At 47.1% G+C, this 20521-nt stretch overlaps 2 protein-coding genes across 4 annotated transcripts in view; one reads left to right on the top strand and one right to left on the bottom strand.

Annotated features, from left to right (window-relative positions):
• The window catches only part of MCF2 (MCF.2 cell line derived transforming sequence), a 49024-nt gene extending 43189 nt beyond the window's left edge, over window positions 1–5835 (top strand). For 2 of the 3 annotated variants that reach the window (XM_085230530.1, XM_085230533.1), the window contains one exon: window positions 3966–5835. In XM_085230530.1, the coding sequence (XP_085086656.1) occupies window positions 3966–4006 (41 nt within the window). In that variant the 3' untranslated portion in view covers window positions 4007–5835. Of the gene's footprint in view, window positions 1–375 lie in introns of all 3 variants that reach the window. The other variant, XM_085230531.1, reaches the window with a different exon arrangement.
• F9 (coagulation factor IX) lies at window positions 4733–18890 on the bottom strand. The gene is made up of 8 exons (XM_085230534.1): window positions 18771–18890; window positions 16507–16670; window positions 16209–16233; window positions 14025–14138; window positions 12389–12517; window positions 10474–10769; window positions 8965–9082; window positions 4733–6939 (listed from the first exon to the last, which is right to left on the bottom strand). Exons 1-8 carry the CDS (start codon window positions 18835–18837, stop codon window positions 6392–6394), a joined length of 1461 nt encoding a protein of 486 aa, XP_085086660.1. The 5' UTR covers window positions 18838–18890; the 3' UTR covers window positions 4733–6391.
• Between the last annotated feature and the right edge of the window lie 1631 nt (window positions 18891–20521).

Raw genomic sequence — 20521 nt, 5'->3', positions numbered from 1 at the left:
ATATAATACACATAACAGAAATATCTCAAAACTCAATCCAGGTCTTTTAAGCCATTTGTACTACACTTGATATACTAAATCTGGCTGCATTTGCCTCTGCAGTTAAAAAAAAAAAAATAATAAAAAAAATTAGCAGCTACTCCAAAAAGCCTGCAAAAGTAGTAAATTAAGCTACTGCTTTTTTGTGGATTTTTTTTTCTTAGCACTTTAAGACACTTCTCTGACTTTAGGCATTAGTAAGTTAAAAGAAACAAAAAAAACCCAACACTTAAACACATAGGTTTCATTGCAAGAGCACTGAGTAGAAGATCTAGGAGAAGAAATGGAGTCTGATCAGGGATTCCCGTGACTGTTTTTGCCTTCTTGCTGCTGTAGCTCAGACCCCATGTGAATAGGATGCACCTAGGCAAAACCTCCTCAAGCTGCACAAGATGCTGTGGCCTGATCCAAAGCACGTGGAAGGAAGGCTTCAGTTCTGCGCTTGGTCAAGCCTTGCTCTTTCACTCACTGCTGATTGCTGCTTGTTAATCCTTCATTAAAATAGTTTATAAACAAATTACCAGGTTTTAGTGAAAGGCTTCTAGTCTTAAAAATCATGTTTCTCATTTTCTAGTTGTAAATGTACATAGATTAAGAAGAATAGCAGATGACACAAGAAGATGCCTTAAGAGCAGCCCTTACCCTCACCATGTATTTGGTATCACCACTCCATGGTTTTTCATTACCATGCTGGAAATGGGGGGCTGGGATTGTGACTGGAACAGCTCAGAACATACAGAGAAAAAAATTCACAAAGGTTTTGTCCATAAAAAATGAAGTCTAGTTATCTCTGGGTCCTGGACCAAAGTCTGTGTGGAGGTTCCTCCAGCCCTGAAAGCACCCTGAAAATAGGATACTGGTTAACTTTGAGTGCTGGCTTGCTTTGTTCAGTGGTCGTAACCTCCAAATCCTAGAGACCTGCAGCTCCATGCTGGTTTACAGTCACTGAGAACAAAGTAAGAAGAATTTCCCGGGACAGAATCACAGAAAGCTGCTGCTGTACATCTTACACTGCTGCTCAGATGTTTGCAGCCGTGTCACCAGAGTCTGGCAGCAGTGCTGAGGCTTAGTTTTCCCTGTTAAGATTGACTTTGCTCATTTTCTCTGTTGCTGATCGTGTATGCAGTCGGTAGGCATGGTTCTAATTTTACACGCACTTCAGGCAACGCTGTAGGATGGTGTAGGATGTTTTCTCTCCATTTCCTGGAGTTATTCAAAGAACTTTTCAGTGGCATGTCCTCACAGCCATCATGCACTCTAAAAACTGATTTTCAGACCACACCTTTGTATTTAACAAAGCTGTTCCTTTTGTGGATAGGTCATTCTATGCTGTGGGTGATTTTACAGCCATTAATTGCTCTGGGATTTGGCCGGGTTTGGGGTCTGTTTTCTGCTTCTTCAGAAGATGGAGCTCTTGCTCCAGCTCTGCAAGAAGTCCTTCCAGCCAGCCTCCCTTGGAGGAAGGACAGGCTGGTCCTGACATAGCAGACACAATTTGCCAGCTGAGGAGTGACGTTCTGTACAGGAGGGCACACTGTAACCCACAGATATTCTCAGCTGCCTCTGGGGTTCTCTGGAGCTGAAAGCATGCAGGGCTGGTTCCTGTGTTAGCGCTTGGCTCCTGGTCCCCACAGTCATTAACAACTTAAAGTTGCAGGAAGCTTTTCTGCCCATTTGAAGTTATCAGATAGGAATTTGGTAGATGTCCCACTACCCTGCCATTGCCAGCTTTGCAAATCCGCTGTCCTGCACGGGGCCTGCCAAGGGAGAGCCTCTGTGCAAAGCAGAATTTGGAACAGCCAAATGAATCCCCAAAATACAGATGCTTTTTTCCTTTACTCCTTCACTGGTTGTGCAGTTAATTTGCCTTATGGATGAGTGGTTACTATTGGCAATGTCATGTAACAGCTGATAAAGAGAGTACTTTGGTCTAAATCTGTATTGCAGAGGTGGGAGGGAAAACCTTATTAAACTTAGTGTAAATCTTGGCCTGGATTTAAGCCAGGAGGCTTTTGGGAAGGAAGATAACTGGCTTGGAGTTCATTTTGAATAACAATTTTTCCCCTGTTGTGCCCCTAGCAATAACTTCTGAAATTAGCCATTGCTTCTTTCTTCTGAATAGATTTGTTTCCTGTGTAAATCTGTGGTGTTTCTCTTCTGTCTGTGCCACAGCAGTAGTTCTGTATTGCAGATGCTAACGCACAGATCTCAAAATGGAAAAAGTTTGGTGAGAACTCTGCTCAGAGAAAGCACTGCTCAGGAAATAGTGGTTGCATGTTGCTCATTTCAGATGGCTTGCTAAAGCATAAACAATTTTTGTATGTATTAAGAAATGTATTAAGAAGGAGCAGTCCCTGTGTAAGATGTGAATCCCTTGGAATGTCAGGAATGTGGGTTAGAATCCAAACTCTTCTTCCACAATAGGCCAGGAAGCAAAATAGCTCTGCAGGTCCCCAAGTTGCTTATACACCAGAGACCACCTACTCCTGTCATACAGAGAACTGGCAGCACCTGTGTCACTGAAGGGAAAACCATGTTACCTCCAGCTGTGCTGCAGCACCCAGCTCAGCAAACTGAGAGCTCAGACAGCAAAGGTGAGGTCCTTGCTGAAACCCAGTGCAGATGTGTGACGTGTTTCATCTCAGTGACATGGTGACAGTGCAGGTGCACGATAGCTCCCCTCTTGTGGAGGCTGAGCTCTTGTTCTGCTCTTCTTTCCTCTCAGCAGTGGTAAACAAATGCAAGCAAAAGGAAACATTTTGCTCACTGTAGAATTTTCACATCAGAGCAAAATGAGGCCAATGCATTTCCAGCCTTTTTCATCTGACCTTTAAAATCTGGGCAGAGAGATGGTTTCTGATTTCGCCTGACTGCATGAAGGTTGTGTGAGGCTGATTTCTTTTAGAGAGAGCATGAAATAGAGGAGAATTGAGCCCAAACCTGAGAAGCACTCAGAGCAGCCATTGGAAGATGCTCCATTCCAGGGCAGATGCTGGCACCCACTTGTTTCAGGGAGGATGCAGGCAGCCACGATGCTCTCACTTTGCGGTGTGATGTAGGTCTGACCAGGTTCCTGCTCCTGTGCTATATGTCAGACATCTTCTAGTTTTGTTCAACATCCCACTTGGCAAATTCTCTTCCAAGCCTTAAGGGGATCCCTGTGTGTGTTTGTGCACGTGTGAGTGCGTGTGTGCTCTTCATGCTAAGCTGCCTCTCACTTGGAGTGCCCAGAGGACAAAGCTCATGCACCCTCTGCTCTGACCAGCCAGGGCAGCGGCCTCTTGGCTGAGTTTGAGGCAGCTCTTTACATAGCACCTTGGGCCACACAATTCTAATTTGCCTGATGAAAGTGCGTGGCTGAATGCTTGAGCTCTTGCAAGCTAGCGTAAGCATGTTAGCTGAAATGTGCAAGTTTTGTGTAAGTTCTGTTTCAAATGCCACTTGTCATTTTGCAGATGTAGCACAGCTGTTTGCACTGTTACTCAGGCACTTTAATGATTGCAGCCACAGGATTTATGTGAGCAGAATTATTATGCAGGGTCCGTTAAAGATAATGTTAATTTTTGCCTTTGAAATATAAAGCAGGGTCTACATTTACAACCAGCAATGCCAGCCAGCCTCATAGAACAACTATTTTGTGCCCATAGAAAGCCATTTTGCAATGACAAAATAAGGACTCTAGAGACGATAACCGCTGGCCATGCTGTGATAATCAAGTGATAGATTACAGAAACGAGTCAAACCCTGTGGTCCTGCCTTAGACAAGGCTCTCACTGAAGCTAATGGGAGTTCAGCTTTCAGGGAGAACCACGGGAGTGTGCTGGTTTTTTCTTTTATGTTTTACAAATGTTACATGATTACAGGGAACAATGTGTTTCTTGGAATAAGATGCTTTAACATTAACATCATTCTTCATTACTTTATAGATGCTGCCCTGTGTAACACGCGAAAGTTTAGTTCCCCTTGAGTTAAGGGTGAACTTGTAGCATCCTGGTTTTGATGCTCTTGGAAGCTTTCAACTACGTGTTACAGAGAAATAGCACAATAGTTGGAGTTTTCCTGTACTATTCATCACATTCACAGAGCTCCACAGCTTCATCTGCACTGAACGGGACTGGTGTCCTAAGCAGCTTCTCATAGTCATAAAGGAAGCCATTCTCTACTCTTTTTTTTCTCCCCACTATGGAAAGTACAGTGTTTCATTATTTTTACCTGCTGTTTTCCATGACATCCATCACGTTTCATCAGAGAAGTACACCTTGTATAGATGCTTGAAATTTCCTCTGCAGGTTGAAGGCTTTATCTACTTATTAGCTGACAACTGTTGAAGCTGATTGCAAATCAAAGAGTTAAGTTTTGGTAAACCAAAAACAAACAAAAACCAACAACAAAGAAGCTGTATGTTGTGCTTAATTGATCTTATGGATGGATTTTTCTTAAAAATCTACTTCAGCTATGTGAGTATAATGTTCTGTAAGAGCATCATCTGGCTGACTCATGTGGAAGATGCAATAATGCTAAAGATCCTTTTTTTGCACTTAGGGTCTGAATCCAGCCCATTGCAGTCAGTCCCATTGATTTCAGTGAGGTTTGGATCAGGTCGAACTGACAACTCAGGGTTGTCGCCAATCACTTTAGGGTCCCACAGTGTCCCAAGGCTGAAACCTGTATCTAGCAAGTGTTGAAGTTTACATTCAATGTATGTACTTTTGGAACACGTGCCATAAATCAAAGTTAAATGTCCATGTTTGCACTAAGGATGTTCATGTGACGAGACTGTACTTTTCAGCATCTATAACGATAATGCATCAGTTGAATTTTCAAGGAAGAAAAGGAATATTGAATTCTCAGTTTAATTTTGTGTTTCTTTGTCTAGTTTTGCTTTTGTAGAACATGGGTACAGGTAGTTTGACTTTTAAGCAGATGTATGCAAAGAGCATCTGACTGTTGAGAACAGGGTTGATAGTATGCATGCCTTACAGGTTGTGCTCTTTCCCGTTGACACAAAACATTTTATACCATGGACTGAAGGGGGACCTTTGTGTTCTGACTGTGATTTGTGAGCCATCAATTCTTAGATACAGTATCAAGCTGTTGAGTTCAAACACACCGAGTGTTTTCAGTGACCACTTTTGTATGAGGAATGGTTGAACTACTCCTTGGTTGTGGCTGCACGAGGATTCCCCTGGGTTGGATGGCCAGTGCTGGGGGCAGCCCCATTCATCCACTGGGGGCTGTGGTGGGGAACACTGCGAGCCTTGGCAAGATCCCAGTGTTCCTCAGCCATTGGGAATCAAACCAGGGAGGTTTTAAGTCACTGATGATTATTTCTATCTGTTTTAAAGCTGGTCACAGTGCGCTCGCTAGGTGGAAAAGCAGGATTCTCTCAAGTTAGTATGGGGGTAATTTATAGTGGTAACAATACTTGTGGAACCAGTACACATTTTGAGGTGCAGCTGTAAATATTTGTCTCAAACATAGCACACATTGCATATGAAATGGTTTTAATCTTTTTTCTGTCTTCCATCGTTTTAAATTTAAGCTTTTATTAATTTATGAGATTGACTAGCTCTGCAACTCTGAATGTACAGTCTGAGATTTTTAACATTTGAAACTTTGCACATGACATGGTCTATTAAGTATGCTGTTGAACTAGGCTCTTCATGTACATGTTATTATAAATTACAGTAGAGAGTTTTCTCTGACTGCAAGTTTAAATGAACTATATTGTATATGTACCTGTAAAAAAAAAATGTGTTAAATCTATATTTAAAGATTAAAAAGTTGTTAAATAAATTCTTATGAGAATATGCAATTCTGTCCAAAGACACCTCTGCTATGGTTCTGAAAAAATTCTGAGTGATGGCTTTATTTCGTTTCTTTGGAACAAATATAGCATTCACACACACGTTTTGATTTTAAAACGAGCAGTGACAGAGGCTGCCATCAGCTTCTGGCTGGATGTGGTGGCAGTGAAATGAGTGAGGCTCAGTGCTTATCCTGAGGTCTGAAATAGCAGCTGCCCCCCAGCACCACTTGCTTTGTGTCCTAATGGGACCATGCAGGCTGTGCCAGGACCACGTCCTCCATGTAGTGCTGTGGGGGAAGGGGATTGTGGTGGGCAGCCATGGGCGTGTGGGGTTTGGGGATGTACCCAAAGCTGGAGCATGCAGGAATGCAGTCACAGGTAATTAGAAAGGCTTTTTATTTCCGTATTGCCACGCTTACACTGGGTTCTCTTCCAAGAGCAGAAATTAGTTCATATAGAAACAATTATCAATACACAGCGATTTCTGAGACGGTTCCTGCGGCCCCCTCCCTCCCCAGTCCCTCCAGCAGCACGTTGGCACAGTTAGGTGAGCCTCGTGGTTTCCCTGATCCACTTCACATACTTGGCGACCTTGGTGTAGATGCCATACTTGCCCGGCTTGGCGCACTCCTCACCCCAGCTGGTCACCCCTGTCAGAAACCAGGTCTCCCCAATGCTGTTGGCGTAGGGCCCGCCGCTGTCCCCCCCACACGTGTCCTTCCCCCCAGCCGTGTAGCCAGCACAGAACATGCTCTGCAGGATGGTGGTGGAGGTGCTCTTCAGGCAGGTCACCCGGTCCACAAAGGGCACAGTGAGCACCTGCAGGATGACGGCGGAGCGGCCGCGGTACAGCATGCTGCCCCAGCCGCTCACCGTGCCCGGCCCGTTGCTCAGCAGGTTGTTGGTGAAGTCCCGGCTGCCGATGCAGATGGGGGTGACGTAGCTGTTGAAGGTGAGCGGCTGGTCCAGCTCCAGAAGAGCGATGTCATTGTGGTGCTTGTTCCTGGTGCGGTTGTAGGTGGGGTAAGGAAGGATTTTAACCACCTGCCGCCACTGCTCTGTGTGGTCGTCCTCCTTCGTGTTGTATTCACCTGTGGAGATAAAGGTGTGGGCTTGGTGACAGCCGTGTCCTGGTGCCATCTCAGTGCTCCCACAGCCCAGTCCCTGCAGCCAGCAGTGTGGCACCAGGCCCATAGCAGCCCAGTCACACATGGCAGCCGTCACCACAGCGCCTCACAAATACAGACTGAGTGATTGCTGCCCAGAGGGTTTTGCCAAAGCGTGTGGCAACGTGTTCTCTGAACTGAGTGCCCTCACAACAATGCTGCCCTAGCACCAAAGGGAAAGGCCTCTAGAATTACAAATCTCTGTTAAAAAACGCTGCTCGTTAGCCACCTGCCCCTCTGCAGACCCACAGCTGGTAGGGCTGTAGGGGTAGCGCTGCCCCATGGGTCCCTGTGCCCAGTTGCAGGGTGCAGATGCCTCTGAGTGCCTGCAGCTGGCTGCTTACCCCCCACCCTGCGTGACAACAGGTGGAGGGAGAGGAACACTGTGGGGCTTGGCTGGGGCATTTGGTGCTGAGCCGAGTCCCTGCCTCACCCACGGCCTGGTGATGCTGAGAGCAGGATGGCTTTTCTCAGCCCTAGAGGTATAGAGCGTGTTTAACCCATGCTGCAGCATTTCCCCGTGCTCTGCTATGATCTCCACAACATCCGATCTCCTCTAAGCAGCATCTGCAGCAGCCCTGGTCGTGTCCTGTGCCCGTGTGCGCCTGCAAGGAGCGACAGGACCCAGTAAAGAGGTGAGGAGGTGCTCCAGGCTGTGCTGTGCTCTGCCCGGCCGAGGTGGGGCTGGTGACTGTGCTGCTGCTCTGATTGCTGTGGGTTTATTTTTTTGCTGCAGTAGCAGTGTGAGTGTCAGCTTTTTTGCAGGCTGCGTTTCCACAGTGTAAATGCAAGAAGTGGAGGAGACTTTGAGAGGGTTTTACTTGTGTGACAGCTGCTTGCTATTGCTGGGGACCCATAAATATGCTTCAGTGATGAAGGCAGAGAGGCAAAGAATTAGGGCTGGGAGTGCTTCTTCCACCTCTGCTATCACTCTGTGGGCCTCCCAGTATGCTATAAACAAAGCTGAACACTTAGCACGAATGGAGGTGAAGGATTCGCATGCTACCCATGCACTGTGCATGGTGTGAGTACAAATCCAGCAGTTCCTGAAGCCCTGCAAAACCATGTTTTGTTCACTTGATTTGCTACCAGCCCCAAATCCTGCCCTGGAAAGAGAGCAGTGCTCAGGGCGGTGTGCAGGCAGTGCATGGGGAGCTGGCTGACAGCAGAGCTGAGCTGGGGAGGGGAGGGAGCTGGCGTGCAGATGCAGTGAACACAAAACATGTCTGGGGGAAACGTGCTTTTCTGGGGGAAAGCATTGCATTGAGAATTGTGTACTTTCTTGTGTTTGTGGGTGCAGTGCTGAGTTTTGTGCCTGAAGGCAGGTAGGGAAATAAAAGAGCTATGTGCAAGCTGCAAGCATCCTGTTGCCTGCACAGGGCAGGGCTTTGGTCCCACAGTACGAGCACCATGGCGCAGCACAGCTCACAGCCAGGGCTCAGCTGTGCTGCTGCAAAAGGTGAAGATGTAGATGGAGTCCTCTTGATAAGCTAATTTCTGTAAATATGAATTCAGTGTTTCAAGGCCCAGGTAGAATCTCATTTTTGTCAGTAATACAAGAAAGTGAGATTCTTCCCCGCCTCCTCTGAACATTGCCTGTAGCTGTTACCAGCTCCATCAGCGTGCTTCCTGCACTGGGTAATCATACTGGAGGGAAACAAGTAATTTGGGGAAGATGACTCTGCCATAGCTGTAAAACATGGCACCGCACTACTTACCAAAGCCCTGTGCTGAATGATCAGCAGGCAGCGTGGAACAGCTGGGTACCAGGAGTGGGGGGGAAACAGCATTTGTCAAGGAGAGATAAATTAGTTTTGTGAAGCTGCAGCACCCCATGCCTTGCAGCCGGGCCCTGCTGCCTCTCTGAGCTCCAACAGAGCCTGCTGGAGGGGCATGCTGCCTTCGGGGTGATCCCCTGCACTGAGCGGCAGTGGCACCTGCAATGCTCACCTGCCACAGCCGTGACGTTGTCCCCTGGCTTCAGGCAGTGCGCTGCTGTCACCACCCATTTCTCATTGATAATGGACCCTCCGCAGAAGCCCAAACCGCTGCTGTCCACCAGGTGAACCTGCGGGAGCAGAAGGAAACAGCAGCTGTGGGGTTTGTGCCAAGAGGGAGGTGCAGAGCGTGGGTTTGGCTGTAGGATGGGTTGTGTTAAATTTCACAGAGCCAGTGCTGCCCCAGCCATGCCAGGAGCTGCTCCCTGCGTGTTCCCGTGCCCCCACCCCTCTTTTCCAGATGGTGCCATGCTGCACTTGCCCCTAGGTGATCCCTGCTCCAGGCTGGGGGTCAGACAGCCCCAGCACAGGGTTCAATTTTTGGATAGTCCTGTGTAGAGCCAGGAGTTGGAGCCAATGACCTTATTGCCAATGACCAACTCAGGGTATTCTATGATAAACTCCACTTTAACGCACTTTCCCAAATGCGCTTCCATACACACCTCGTAAGAGTGCTTTCCAATGACCAGAGAAACAGGAGGTAAGGTGCTAAGTCCCTGTACCATATGAGCATCCGGTGCCCTCCTACTGGCAGGACGCGAGCCAGGACATCCCTTACTCTAAAACTTCTAATTAAATCCATCAGCCGACTCGTTGAGCTGTATTGAAAAGATGGATTTCCTTTCTGTTTCACCCATTTTGTCCCTCCCACGCGGCACGGCATCCTGCCAGGCTTTCTCCTGCCCTCCCTGCAGCCGCTGGAACCGCTCCCGCAGCGGCAGCCCCCGCTCGGCCGTTCCCAGCCGCCAGCCACGGGATGGCAGCACCGCTCGCTGCTCGCAGCCTGGCCCGCTGGCCGATGCTGGCTTTCTAGGGCTCTTTTCTGAACCCTGCAGCCATCCCGGGCCCTGGGGAGCGCACAGCATCCTTCCTGCGTTCTGCCTGACCTCTGCGGGATGGGCACCCTCACCTATCAGGTGACCAAAGGGAGAGCAAAATAATTTGGGAGGATTGTGTCTGGTGAGGTGGAGGTCCTTGCGAGCACAGCCAGCCTCAGTGGGCTCATAGTAAGTGACTATGCTTTTGTTGTGGGTGCTGATTTCTTAGGTTTAGATTTCTGGTACTCCTCCTGGCTGACCTGCATGAATGGGCCCTATGGGTCATTGCCACAATCAGCGCTGGTCTGTGCCAGAGCTTGCAAGAGAATAGAATCAGAATATTACTTTGAAAAGAGATTTCCCATCCATTCAGAAAGGCTTCATCAAAAATGGAGCTGTGTAGCCCTTTGCCAAGCATGCTGAAGCCACTCTGACTTTTAGTTGTTTGCCAGGATAGACTCCCAGTCAGAAATTTTGCTGCTGTGGCATAAATCCATCTGCAGAGAGAAGCTGCATTCCTATGAGATGGGAGATCTCATACTAAAGCAGCCTTGGAGGCAGGTTTCGGTGTGATGGAAGGTGAGCATGGATGCAGAGGGAGCTAATGGCAGTGACTGATGGGGGCACACGGGAGCAGCCCATACCTGCCATGGCAGCTGGCCCTTCACGCTGTCGTATCCCCCGACCACACGGGTGTCATTCTTAGTTATCGGCACGATCCTGGCAGGGGCGGCGGCGGTGGTGGTGGTGGTGGTGGTGGTGGTGGTGGTGGTGGTGGTGGTGGTGGGGAGGGGGGGGGGCAGCTCTGTGATGTCGAGCACTTCGTCGTGAGCGTCGTCCTCATCGTGAGCCGTGATGTTCCAGCGCTCAATGGTGTTTTCGGTGCGAGTGACCTTTCCTCTCATCTCCGGAGCTGTGATCCTCCCGCAGGGATATGGCACTGGAGGAGAAGTGGATGAGGTTATGCCTGGCAGTGCAATGACTCGGAGTGTCACAGCAAGGGAAGGAACAGGCGAGGAGATGCGTGTAAATGAAATGATCGGTGCCCAAAGCATCCACACAGACAATATGCAAGAGCAACAAAAGCAGAATGGGTTTTAGATGTGAATTGTGAGCTACTTTTATAAAGAAGGAAGCTTGCAAGACGGAGGGCACGCTGGACAGGGTGGCACAGCTGTGCCTTTATTTAGCAGAGCACAGGGGAGCGTGCCTGGGAGCTGTGTGCTGGGCAGCCCGGCTGTTGGCTGACATTTCTGCAGCTAGTTGCTCCAGAACAATGAATGTCCAGCTGGGAGAGGGCAGGAAATAATATCTGCCGGTTGTACAGATAATCCTGCTTGGCACCAAGGTGAGGAAAACATTAATAAACTCATGCTCGAGTTTAGATTTTCCTGTTAATGAAGACCTCATCTGTGGGCTCATTTCAGCTGAGCTCTTCCCGTTTCGCTCTTATGCAGTGTGTGCTGAATTCCTGCTGATAGTGGCAGTCAAAATAGTAAATAGCATCAGGCTTTGTCTTTGATCGGAAAAGCTTTTGACAGCACTGTGCAAACAAACATTGGTGTAAAATCAGATGTGAGCACGGCCTACAGAGATTTCACATTTGCTTAAAAATGTATAGGAGTAGGGCTCCAGTAAGTGCTCAAAGAGGGAAAGTGCTATCAGGAGGCTGGGTTGGGAATGAAGGCTTCAGAGCCCAAGAAATGTTAAGCTTTTGCAGGAAGAGTAATTACCCAATCTGAAGGATGGTCTTATTGCTAGCAGTAAAACTTTCTGGTCCAAAGAAGGTATCTCCGTTAGCAGAAAGCATAGGAAGTATCTTCAGGAGTTCAACCCATTCCTGTGCAGGCTCCTGCCTGCCAGCCAGGTGGCATATCAGCTACACTCATATGTTGGAAATATGATGGTACCAAATGTTACACTGAGCTTAATTGACAACATTTTTTCTCTAGTCAGTCTCCTCTTTCCTCTGCTCAGTGTGCTTGGCTCAATGAACTTGCTGTGTTGGGTTGGGATTGAACAAGCTGGTGTTGTTTGAGCTGTTGAAACAGCCTGGGAGTGGGGAAAACTCAGGGAATATGATTAACAGGATGAAAGATATTCTGTTGTCCCATAGTAATCCAGGGCATCCCGGGTGGAGGATCAGTAATGAAGTAGTAACTATTGGAAGAAACAGCTCAGCTAGCTCAGGCTGAATGGCTACCTGTATTGCCAAGCATAATAGCTATGTCTCCAGAAAATTACTGATCCATATCTGGAAATATGAGATGTGCTTTTGTGAGCAGTCCTCTGAAACAGGCATTTGCCTTCTGTGTGAAGTTCCGGACATCTGAACTTCTCTCCATGCACCTAAGCTAAAAAAAGGATGCTTAGACAGTGTCTTTCAAGTGCAGCCTCCATCTGCCATTGGGAAAGTGCAGCGTTAGGCTCTTTACATTTGCTAAGCAAGAGAACAAGGTTGGCTTCCAACAGAACATCTAAATTCTCTGAAATTCTTAAACCCAGGAGAAGACCTTGGAAACTTTAACCCAACTCTCTTAGAATGCATTAAGGTTTAACCTTCAGGTTTACAGGACTTTCCATCTTCATGAAGCTTGTAGCCACTGGCACAGGAGCACACAGCCTTCTGTGGTGGGTCATGCCTGCAGAAGTGCTCACAGCCCCCATTTTTTGTAGCACAAGTAGAGTCTGAAAGAAATAAAAAGGAGATGCTGAAAGCTCTTTGACATGGCCCAGTGGGAGCTGTAGGGATCTGGCCTTTGGCCTCAGCCTGTGGCTGCCTACAGCTGTTCCAGACTGCTTGGTGTCCTCTTGCAAATCCCCACCCTATTCATGGTGAGGGAGTGCTGAGCACCTCTTTGGGACAGCACGGTAAGGAAATGGCCATGAGGTCCTACAAGTGCTGCTGAGCCCCAGCAATCCCTGCATACCAATCCCAGTGCAGTCAGAGCCACTCAGCCCTGCGGAGCCATCCGAAATTTGGCAGCTCCAAAGGACTGCTGCAAATATTTGGTTAAGAGCCACGTGATTTCCCCACTATGCTCCCCTCCAACCCTTGTGCTTACGGAAATCCAGCTGTAGCGCAGGTGCCAGCAGAGAGCACCTTGTGCCCTGCAGGTGCCTCAGGAAAGCTTTGTCTTAGGATTACTGCTGGGCTCTGAATTTGAAACTACATGCAAACCACATGCTCTTCCTGACACACCAATAGATCGGTGCAGCCTGGAGTGAAGGACCCATTTCAGTCGGACTGCTTTCAGCATCCGTAGGGCAGCCGTGGCTCAGTGAGCATCCCAGTGCACAGCAGGTGCCTCTTCCCACCCCACCCCTCATTGCCACGGGACCACCATCCCTCAGAGGTGGAAATCCACCCTTTTAATTCTCAGTGAGTTTTCAGATCTCTTCACAGCAGATTAACTCCACTCCCACTTCCTCAAGGACACCTCCCTTCCTGTAGTCATTTTAATGCCATCATTTACTATTTTTACAGAGATCCTTTTCACGCCTCACTTCGGGCGCTATTTTTGTTTCTGTCTCGCTTCCATGAGAAATCTGCAGTGAGACTATTTAAATTTGATGCAGCTTTGAAATGCTCTTTTTAACGTACGCTCCTCTCTTGCCAGAGCAGAAGCACAACTAGAAAGAGAATCTTTTATTAGTGCAGTGAGTCTAGCACATTATGCGAGTCGCACAGCCTCTGATTATATTATAAATATAAGAGCTGAATATCCCTCTTGCTTAAATTATCAGCTGTTTGGTTTTCATAGACTCCTCAAGCCAGCAGGAAAATATTTGCCTTTTGTTTGCCTTTAGAATCAAGGTTGCTGGTGGTAATTAGGATTACTACATTAGCAGGGGGCCATGGTGGGGAGGTTGCCATGGTCCTGCCACACTCAGCATCTGGTGTGAGGAGGGAAAGGAATGAGAGCGCATGGGGTGAGTGAGCCCCATGTAAGAGCATCTTGGTGCTCTGAAGGGGATGGCAGAGGAGGGAGACATCTGCTCCTAAGCCCTAAAGCACATCCCCTCACGGTCCTGCTGCCTGCAGGCTAAATGAACGCATTCATACAGTGTCTTACAGCAAGGTGCAGTGTGTCTGAAACAGCCCTCGATTAGGATGAAAATCGTTATGCCCGCTTTGATCAGATGGGATTTCAAAGAAGGCAGAACAACCACAAGACATGCCCCTTGTACATACCTATCTCGCAGTTTCTGCCTCCGTACCCAGGTGGGCACATGCACTCATAGGAGCTTACTCCATCCTTGCACATGGCTCCATTTTTGCATGGATTGGAGTTACACTGATCTCCATCTTTGAGAGAAGACAGGAGAATTAACAAACATGAGCGTCCACCACTGGCCAAGTGTAAGCCTGCTGTTGAAGACAAGCAGGAGGCTGCATGCCTTCCATATTTGTGATAGAAAACAACCTCAACTGTGGAACACAATTGCACAACAAACAGTGTCAGCACTGGGGGAACATCAGCAGCAGTGCTTAATCCAAAGGCCCAATTATATACATTGTCTCCTACTGGGTTAGTTCTACTTTTTTCATCTCACTTACATGACGTCTCAGCAGGATCTCATGTCCTGGCTTGGTTGCACAGCTGAAGTTCAAAGACTTTTCCCATCGAGAGTGGTTGGCTTTTACTCATCTGAATTTGTTTGAACACTGCTGTCCCTCTCTGTGTGTTGGGTTTGGAGACCTCTTTGAATACTAGGGCTGTGAGCCTACATCATTGGTTCTTTCTAAACATTTCACTACTATTAGCAGGTCTTAATTTTTCTTAATGTGCCAAGGCTTTTATTCACCCAGTTGCCTGCATTTGAGAAACCAAGGAGTAGAAATGCCTGATATTGCAAAGTTGGTGGTCTAGAGCGAAGAGTAAAAAAGCAACATTAAATCACAGGAAAGGGTGCTTTGAAATGCATTCAAAGTGATGCAACAGCAACAAGGAGCAGGCATGTCCTACCAGTAAGCCTGGCCATTAACAATGCCTTGAGGAAGGTGTTAGAATGCAGAAGGCAGCCTGCAAACAAGGACAGAATGGGATTGTGTTGCTTAAGGCGTGATGTTGGGGTTGGCACAGATGGTTTGGATTGGATGGTGATTGCTGCTGCCACCTGGGGAGGGCAAATGGGGTTTGGTAGCTCAGGTGTGAGGAGTGAGATCCTGTAAACAGACCAGTAGGACAGGTCTCTGGATGACAGCGAATAGATGGTGTTCGTTATTTCTGGGGGACTAATTGGTTCCAGTCACAGGGAAATAAAGGCAGTGTTGAATTTCATCAGTTGGTTTTTGTAGTGGAAATGCTAAGTTACAGCCTGAACCAGTGATTGAGCACCTGGTGGGAAGGCAGAGCCAGGAGCTCAGGTGTATGCAGTGCACCTGAGTGACTGGAAGGGATGGAGCCAGGATGCACCCCTTCCCAAACCTCCTCTAAGGGTTGGCAGTGGAGGTGAGGGAATCTAGTTGGAGATCCCTGCGTACCTGAAGCCTTCTGAAGGTAAGCAGCTTCTTTCCTTTATTTCTGTGCACATGGCTGTTGCATTTGAGCAGATCCTCACTTGCTGCAGCCTAGGACCTTGCTGCTGTGCTTTCCATCACATTATGGTTTTTCAAAGGACAGTCCTGCAATGCAGGACTGCATAACTTCCAAATAATCTGAATTATTTAAGACTTTCTAGTGAGATGTTCTGGGTGCTTTGCCAGTCTACAAAGCAGTTCAGTTATCAGAACGTACTTAAAATTTGTTTCAGATGTTTTAGTGGGCATTAAAATCTTTTTGGTAAGGAATCACTGCGGTTTGGGGTTGAAAAGGAGGAAAAAGATGCTGGGGGGGGAGGGGGGGAAGGTAGAGAAGCAAAGCTTTCACTGGTGTGAACTGTAAACAGCTGTGTGCTGTGACTATATTGAGGGTCCATTTATTGTGGCATTTCCAGGGGTTCATACTGAGCCTGTGTGTTGTATATGGAGATCTCTGCTTGAGAACAGAGCATTTACTACTTGGAGGGGTGTTACCTCTTACTGTCTTGCTCTGCTCTGTGCTGCAGCTGAAACCAGAAGGCCAGAAGGTGACCTGGGCTCACTGGATGCAGCAGTCTGTGTGAACTATTATTATTATTTTTTTTTCTGTGAGATTTGTGCTGTTTGTTCCAACAAACCCTGTTTGTATATAGAAGAGGCTAAGTAGTCTTTTTTCCTTGTGTTTCTTATACAAATGGGATGGGCATAGGCTGAGCAACCACAGTGTTCAGGGTGTGTGACTCTGTGATAAAACAGTTCCTAAATGCTGAAAAATATTTCTTTCCATAAGCATCTGCTGGTTATGCACTGAGAGATGAATATTATGCGTGTGGATGTGAAAAAAGCAGCTCTTACCAATGTATATTTTCCAAAATTCCATCTGCAAAGGAAAAAAAAATAATAATTCCCTTGGTTTCTGTTTCCTGGGCTTAAAGGAGTGGCTCTAAAGCTAAAGGCTTGAAGGGAGACTCAGTAGTGCCAGTGTGAGCACCCACCCCCTAATGAGGTGGATTGTGAATGATATCCCAGAGGTGATGGGTGCCACACAACCCCCCTGCTCTTCAGTCCTCCCCGCTCTGTGCTTCACCCCAGCACTCCATACAGGTGAGACCCAGAGGAAGGCTTTTGGCTGTTTTGCAGCAGGGCTACTCACTGTTTTCTCTGTGTTCTCAAACACTTCTCGGGCTTCTTCAAAGCTGCATTTTTCTTCTATGCATTCTCTCTCGAGGTTCCCAGAAATAAACTCTTCCAGCCTGTTTGAATTGCCTCGCCTTGTCCTGCTCAGAACTGTGTTTGCCTCTTTGTTCTCAATAAAGACTGCAATTGGAAAAGAAAGCCAGGCTGCAGAGTGGCCGTGGGGTGGGCAGCAGGGCTCTGCTCTTCCTCAAAACCCTTCTTGTGAGTTTATCATCCCCCATTGCCCCATGGCCAGTGATGTTACAGGAGCATTACTGCCTACTTTAGGTTTCTTTGGTGTCTAATTTAACTGCGGTCCGGTGAACCAAAGCTGGGGAACCTGGAGTCAAAGCAGTTGGTAGGTGAAACTGGCTGATGGCAAGAGGGTGATTAGGAGCACTGAAGTTTAGCAGATGGTATGAATTCCTCCTATCATAGATGCCTGAACTGGAATAAGCTATTAAAGAAGGGAAAACCAAAGGTTTTCTCATGCTGTTGCTTAGAGACATCTTGTTTGAACGTAGAAATTGAAGCAAGGTGATGTGAGAACTGCTAATTCCAGACTGCTGGCCCTAGGTCCAGGTTGCCACCAGCTTTTTAATGTGGCCACCTGGTGATGAGGTCCATCATGGCGCTACCACATGTGCTCTCCCTGCCAGCACTGACCTTTCTCCCCAGGTTGGAGAAAGCATTTCTGTCTCTCTGTGCCAATGCAGTGCTAATTGTTTTTGCAACGATTTTAATCGCTATAAAGCAAGCTTGCACCTTTGCCTTCCTCATGCTTTCAGTTAAAAAGAATTGTTTGGCACTAGATATTGATGGGTAAAGAACTCTGGCTTGGTTTAAACACTGCAGCTTCCATGGGCTGTCTGATCACCTCCCATCTGCAAGACCGGGGCTTATATGTGGTATATGAAAGTCACTGGCAAGTCACTCTCTTCCCTCCAGCTTGTGTCACAACCTCTGGCATGAACCCAAGCTGGGCTGAAAAGGCTGGATTGAGGGAGATGGAGCAGCCTTCATTGGTTTTGTAGCCCTGTTGGGATCTCCTTGAGTTTAGTGCCTGGGGAACCAGACATGGGCACAATAGCATGCCTCTGATTGTGGCTGCATTTCATTAGGTCTGCTCCTTCATTTCTTCATAGTGGAACATGCTAGGCAACTGCCATAATTAACCCATTTAATGGGGAGATCTAATTTTAATGAAAACAACTTCACCTCCATCACACCCATCTTGCCCTTCTTGATGTTTACTAATCCCACGTTCTGCTTTATAGGCAGAACTTGATTTGAACTGAAAGTGGCAGGCTCATGGGGTCACATGCAAGGTGCTTGTCCTGGCTGGAAATGATCCTCCCACCAAGCATATGCTCATGTGTGGCTTAGCAACTTCTAAATCAGTACCTGGAAAAGTGAGGGGATGTTTGGGCTGGGGATGAGACCTGTCCTGCCACCTGAGTATTAAGTTGTCCAGGAAATACACCTGGGTGGATGGTGACTCTGTTCACTTTCCATTGATAAGCAAACACTTTAGAAAAGCACTTTTTTTTTTTTTTTTTTTTCTTCCTTGTTTTACCTGTTACTTGCAATGTTCTAATAAAAGAAGAAAGGCCTTGCACCAGCCAGGTATGCTGGAAGTGAACCAGCCCCTGCTGGAACTGTTGCTGCTACAGATCAATCATGCAGCAGCCTGCATTACTGTGTGATTACCCACATCCATCAACTACTCTATTGTGTCTACAGTTTTGGCTGCACCTTCCAGTCTTTGTTAAATGCATGCTGGGTTTGGCTTTAAACATTTCCCACTGTGGCAAGCCCAATGACTGTTCTATGGATGTAAGTGCTGTATTCCAGGAAAAAGTGATGGCATGCAGAGGCTTTGGATGTTACCAATGACATGTTCCCTGTTTTTCCTTTTGTGTGTGGGTGCGTGTGCTCTAAATGGCTGAATCAAGTTCTGAAAGCTGTACAATTTCAAGAGAAATCCCATTCTTAAAATTAATCCCTGTGAAGCTTTCTGTGTAAAAATCAGCATAAAAGCTGAAAAAACCCAACCAACCAAAAACAAAAAGCAGAGCTTCAAATAGAGGAACTCTGAAATGCTGCAGTCCCACTGATCCCTTGTCTCTCATGAGACAGCACAAGTTGTCCCACTGTGAACTGACAAACGGACCCTCTATGTGTGCCAGTAACCCCCACCCCCAGGAGCAAAGGACTTCCTAGGTATTAAAATGAACCCACCTGCACTTTCGGCACCAAGAAAAGCTTCCAGAAGACAAAAGGAGAGTATGAGGGGGATTTTTGCCATCTTCCTTCCACTGCCCAAACCTAGGAACAAATTGTTCGGGTGGTGGAGTTCGGTCAATAGTTCCAAAGTGCAAGCTCCTGTTTATTTGCTCTGGGTAACCCTTTAATTTAAGGTCCCCAGATGTGCCATTGCTGAGCCTTGGAATGACAATGAGGGTGTTATTTGAGGGGACGGATCCATGCCGAAGAAACGTATTAGGTAGCTGCAGCCTTAGGGGTCATCTGATGCCCTATAGGATATTGCTGCCAGGTTTGGAGGTTGAGCAAGGCACGAGAATACATTAAGCCAGCTTCAGCAACCTTTTCAAAGATTGCCCATTCCTAACCAGATGATGTTCTTTGCCACATAAAATCCATAGTAGCGCTTTCAAAGCCTTCAGCAGAACCCACATTTTGAAAGGGGCCAGCACAGATTCACTTGCAGATCACAGAATCACAGAATTGTAGGGGTTGGAAGGGACCTCTAGAGATCATCGAGTTCAGCTATTGATGACCCTACAAGTGCTGTCACTGGAGCAGGGAGAGCAAGCAGACTTCTGGCTGCAGGTTCACCAATTGCGCCTGCTTCAGACTGACCAAAAATAAGGTTTCCATCCAAAACCTTTAATGTTTAATGGTGTGTTACTTATAACTCTTAAGAAACCATTTCTTCCCTTTTGACTTTCCCTTAACGTGAAGGTGAGGAATTTCTTTGGGGAAAATACTGGATACTGTAAAAAATGAAGCATTCATTTCTGGAAAGGTCAAAACAAGTGCGCTCAAAGCTCTCCCCTCCTCTCTTTCCTTGAGGAGTTGTAGGGAAAGCGAGCTGACATCATTCACCCTACTCTGGAGAGGGCTCGTGGGCTTTATGCCAACAACCTGCTCCTTAAAAACTGCTTCCCAATTACAGCTTGTCCTGTGCACAGCGCAGAGCTGGTGTCCAGCATCACACCCATGCGTGATGAAGGCTAGCAGGCTCTGTCGGCTTGTTAAAACACAAGGGCTGGAAGAGGAGCTGGCAGCTCTCGCTAGTTCCCAGCAAAGCAAGATGGATATTGTGCTGTCGTCAAAGCAAGATGGATATTGTGCTATTGTTGATGCAAGAGAATCCCACGGTGCATTTCACAGCGCCACGAGCGCTCCCAGACAGGCCGGCTGCTTTGATGGGAAGCAGTGTGCTGTGCTGCGTGTGCTGCGTCTCGCAGGCTGGAGAGCTCTCTGTTGCTCTGACAGCAACCCTTGGGTAGTTGTTAAGAGTGTTTGCTCGAGCTTGTGAAACATCAATTCTGTTCAATCAGTCAAAAATGTAAAAATGTTCCTTTGTGCAGCAAATGCAAGGGACATTTATGGTTGCATGGAGTTACTTTTGTATGCAGAAAGGAGCATCAGCTGTAGGTAAATAGGAGATGTTGAATTTGAGTTACAGTTCTGTGAGATCTGTGCTGCCTAGGTAGAAAAAAATCCTATATTTTTTTCCTTGAGTAAACAAAAGGTCCCCAAACCAATAATTCATCTCGTTTCCTCTTGATCCACTTGAAATGATCTTTATTCATCACTGACAGTAGCTTTTATTATCAAATTTCTGTGGCGGATAAATGAGTTTGGATGAGGTAATGTGCTACTGATGTAAATTGAATGCAAAGTGAAGAAGGTAACGATCATCTCTCATTTTCTGTGCATAAGAAATTGCAAATGGGAGAAAA

Source organism: Meleagris gallopavo, chromosome 9, assembly GCF_905368555.1.
Source record: "Meleagris gallopavo chromosome 9, MGAL_WU_HG_1.1, whole genome shotgun sequence".
Lineage (NCBI taxonomy): Eukaryota > Metazoa > Chordata > Aves > Galliformes > Phasianidae > Meleagris > Meleagris gallopavo.
Note: the sequence above shows the minus strand (reverse complement) of the source record. Positions and strands in the feature narration are given on the sequence as shown.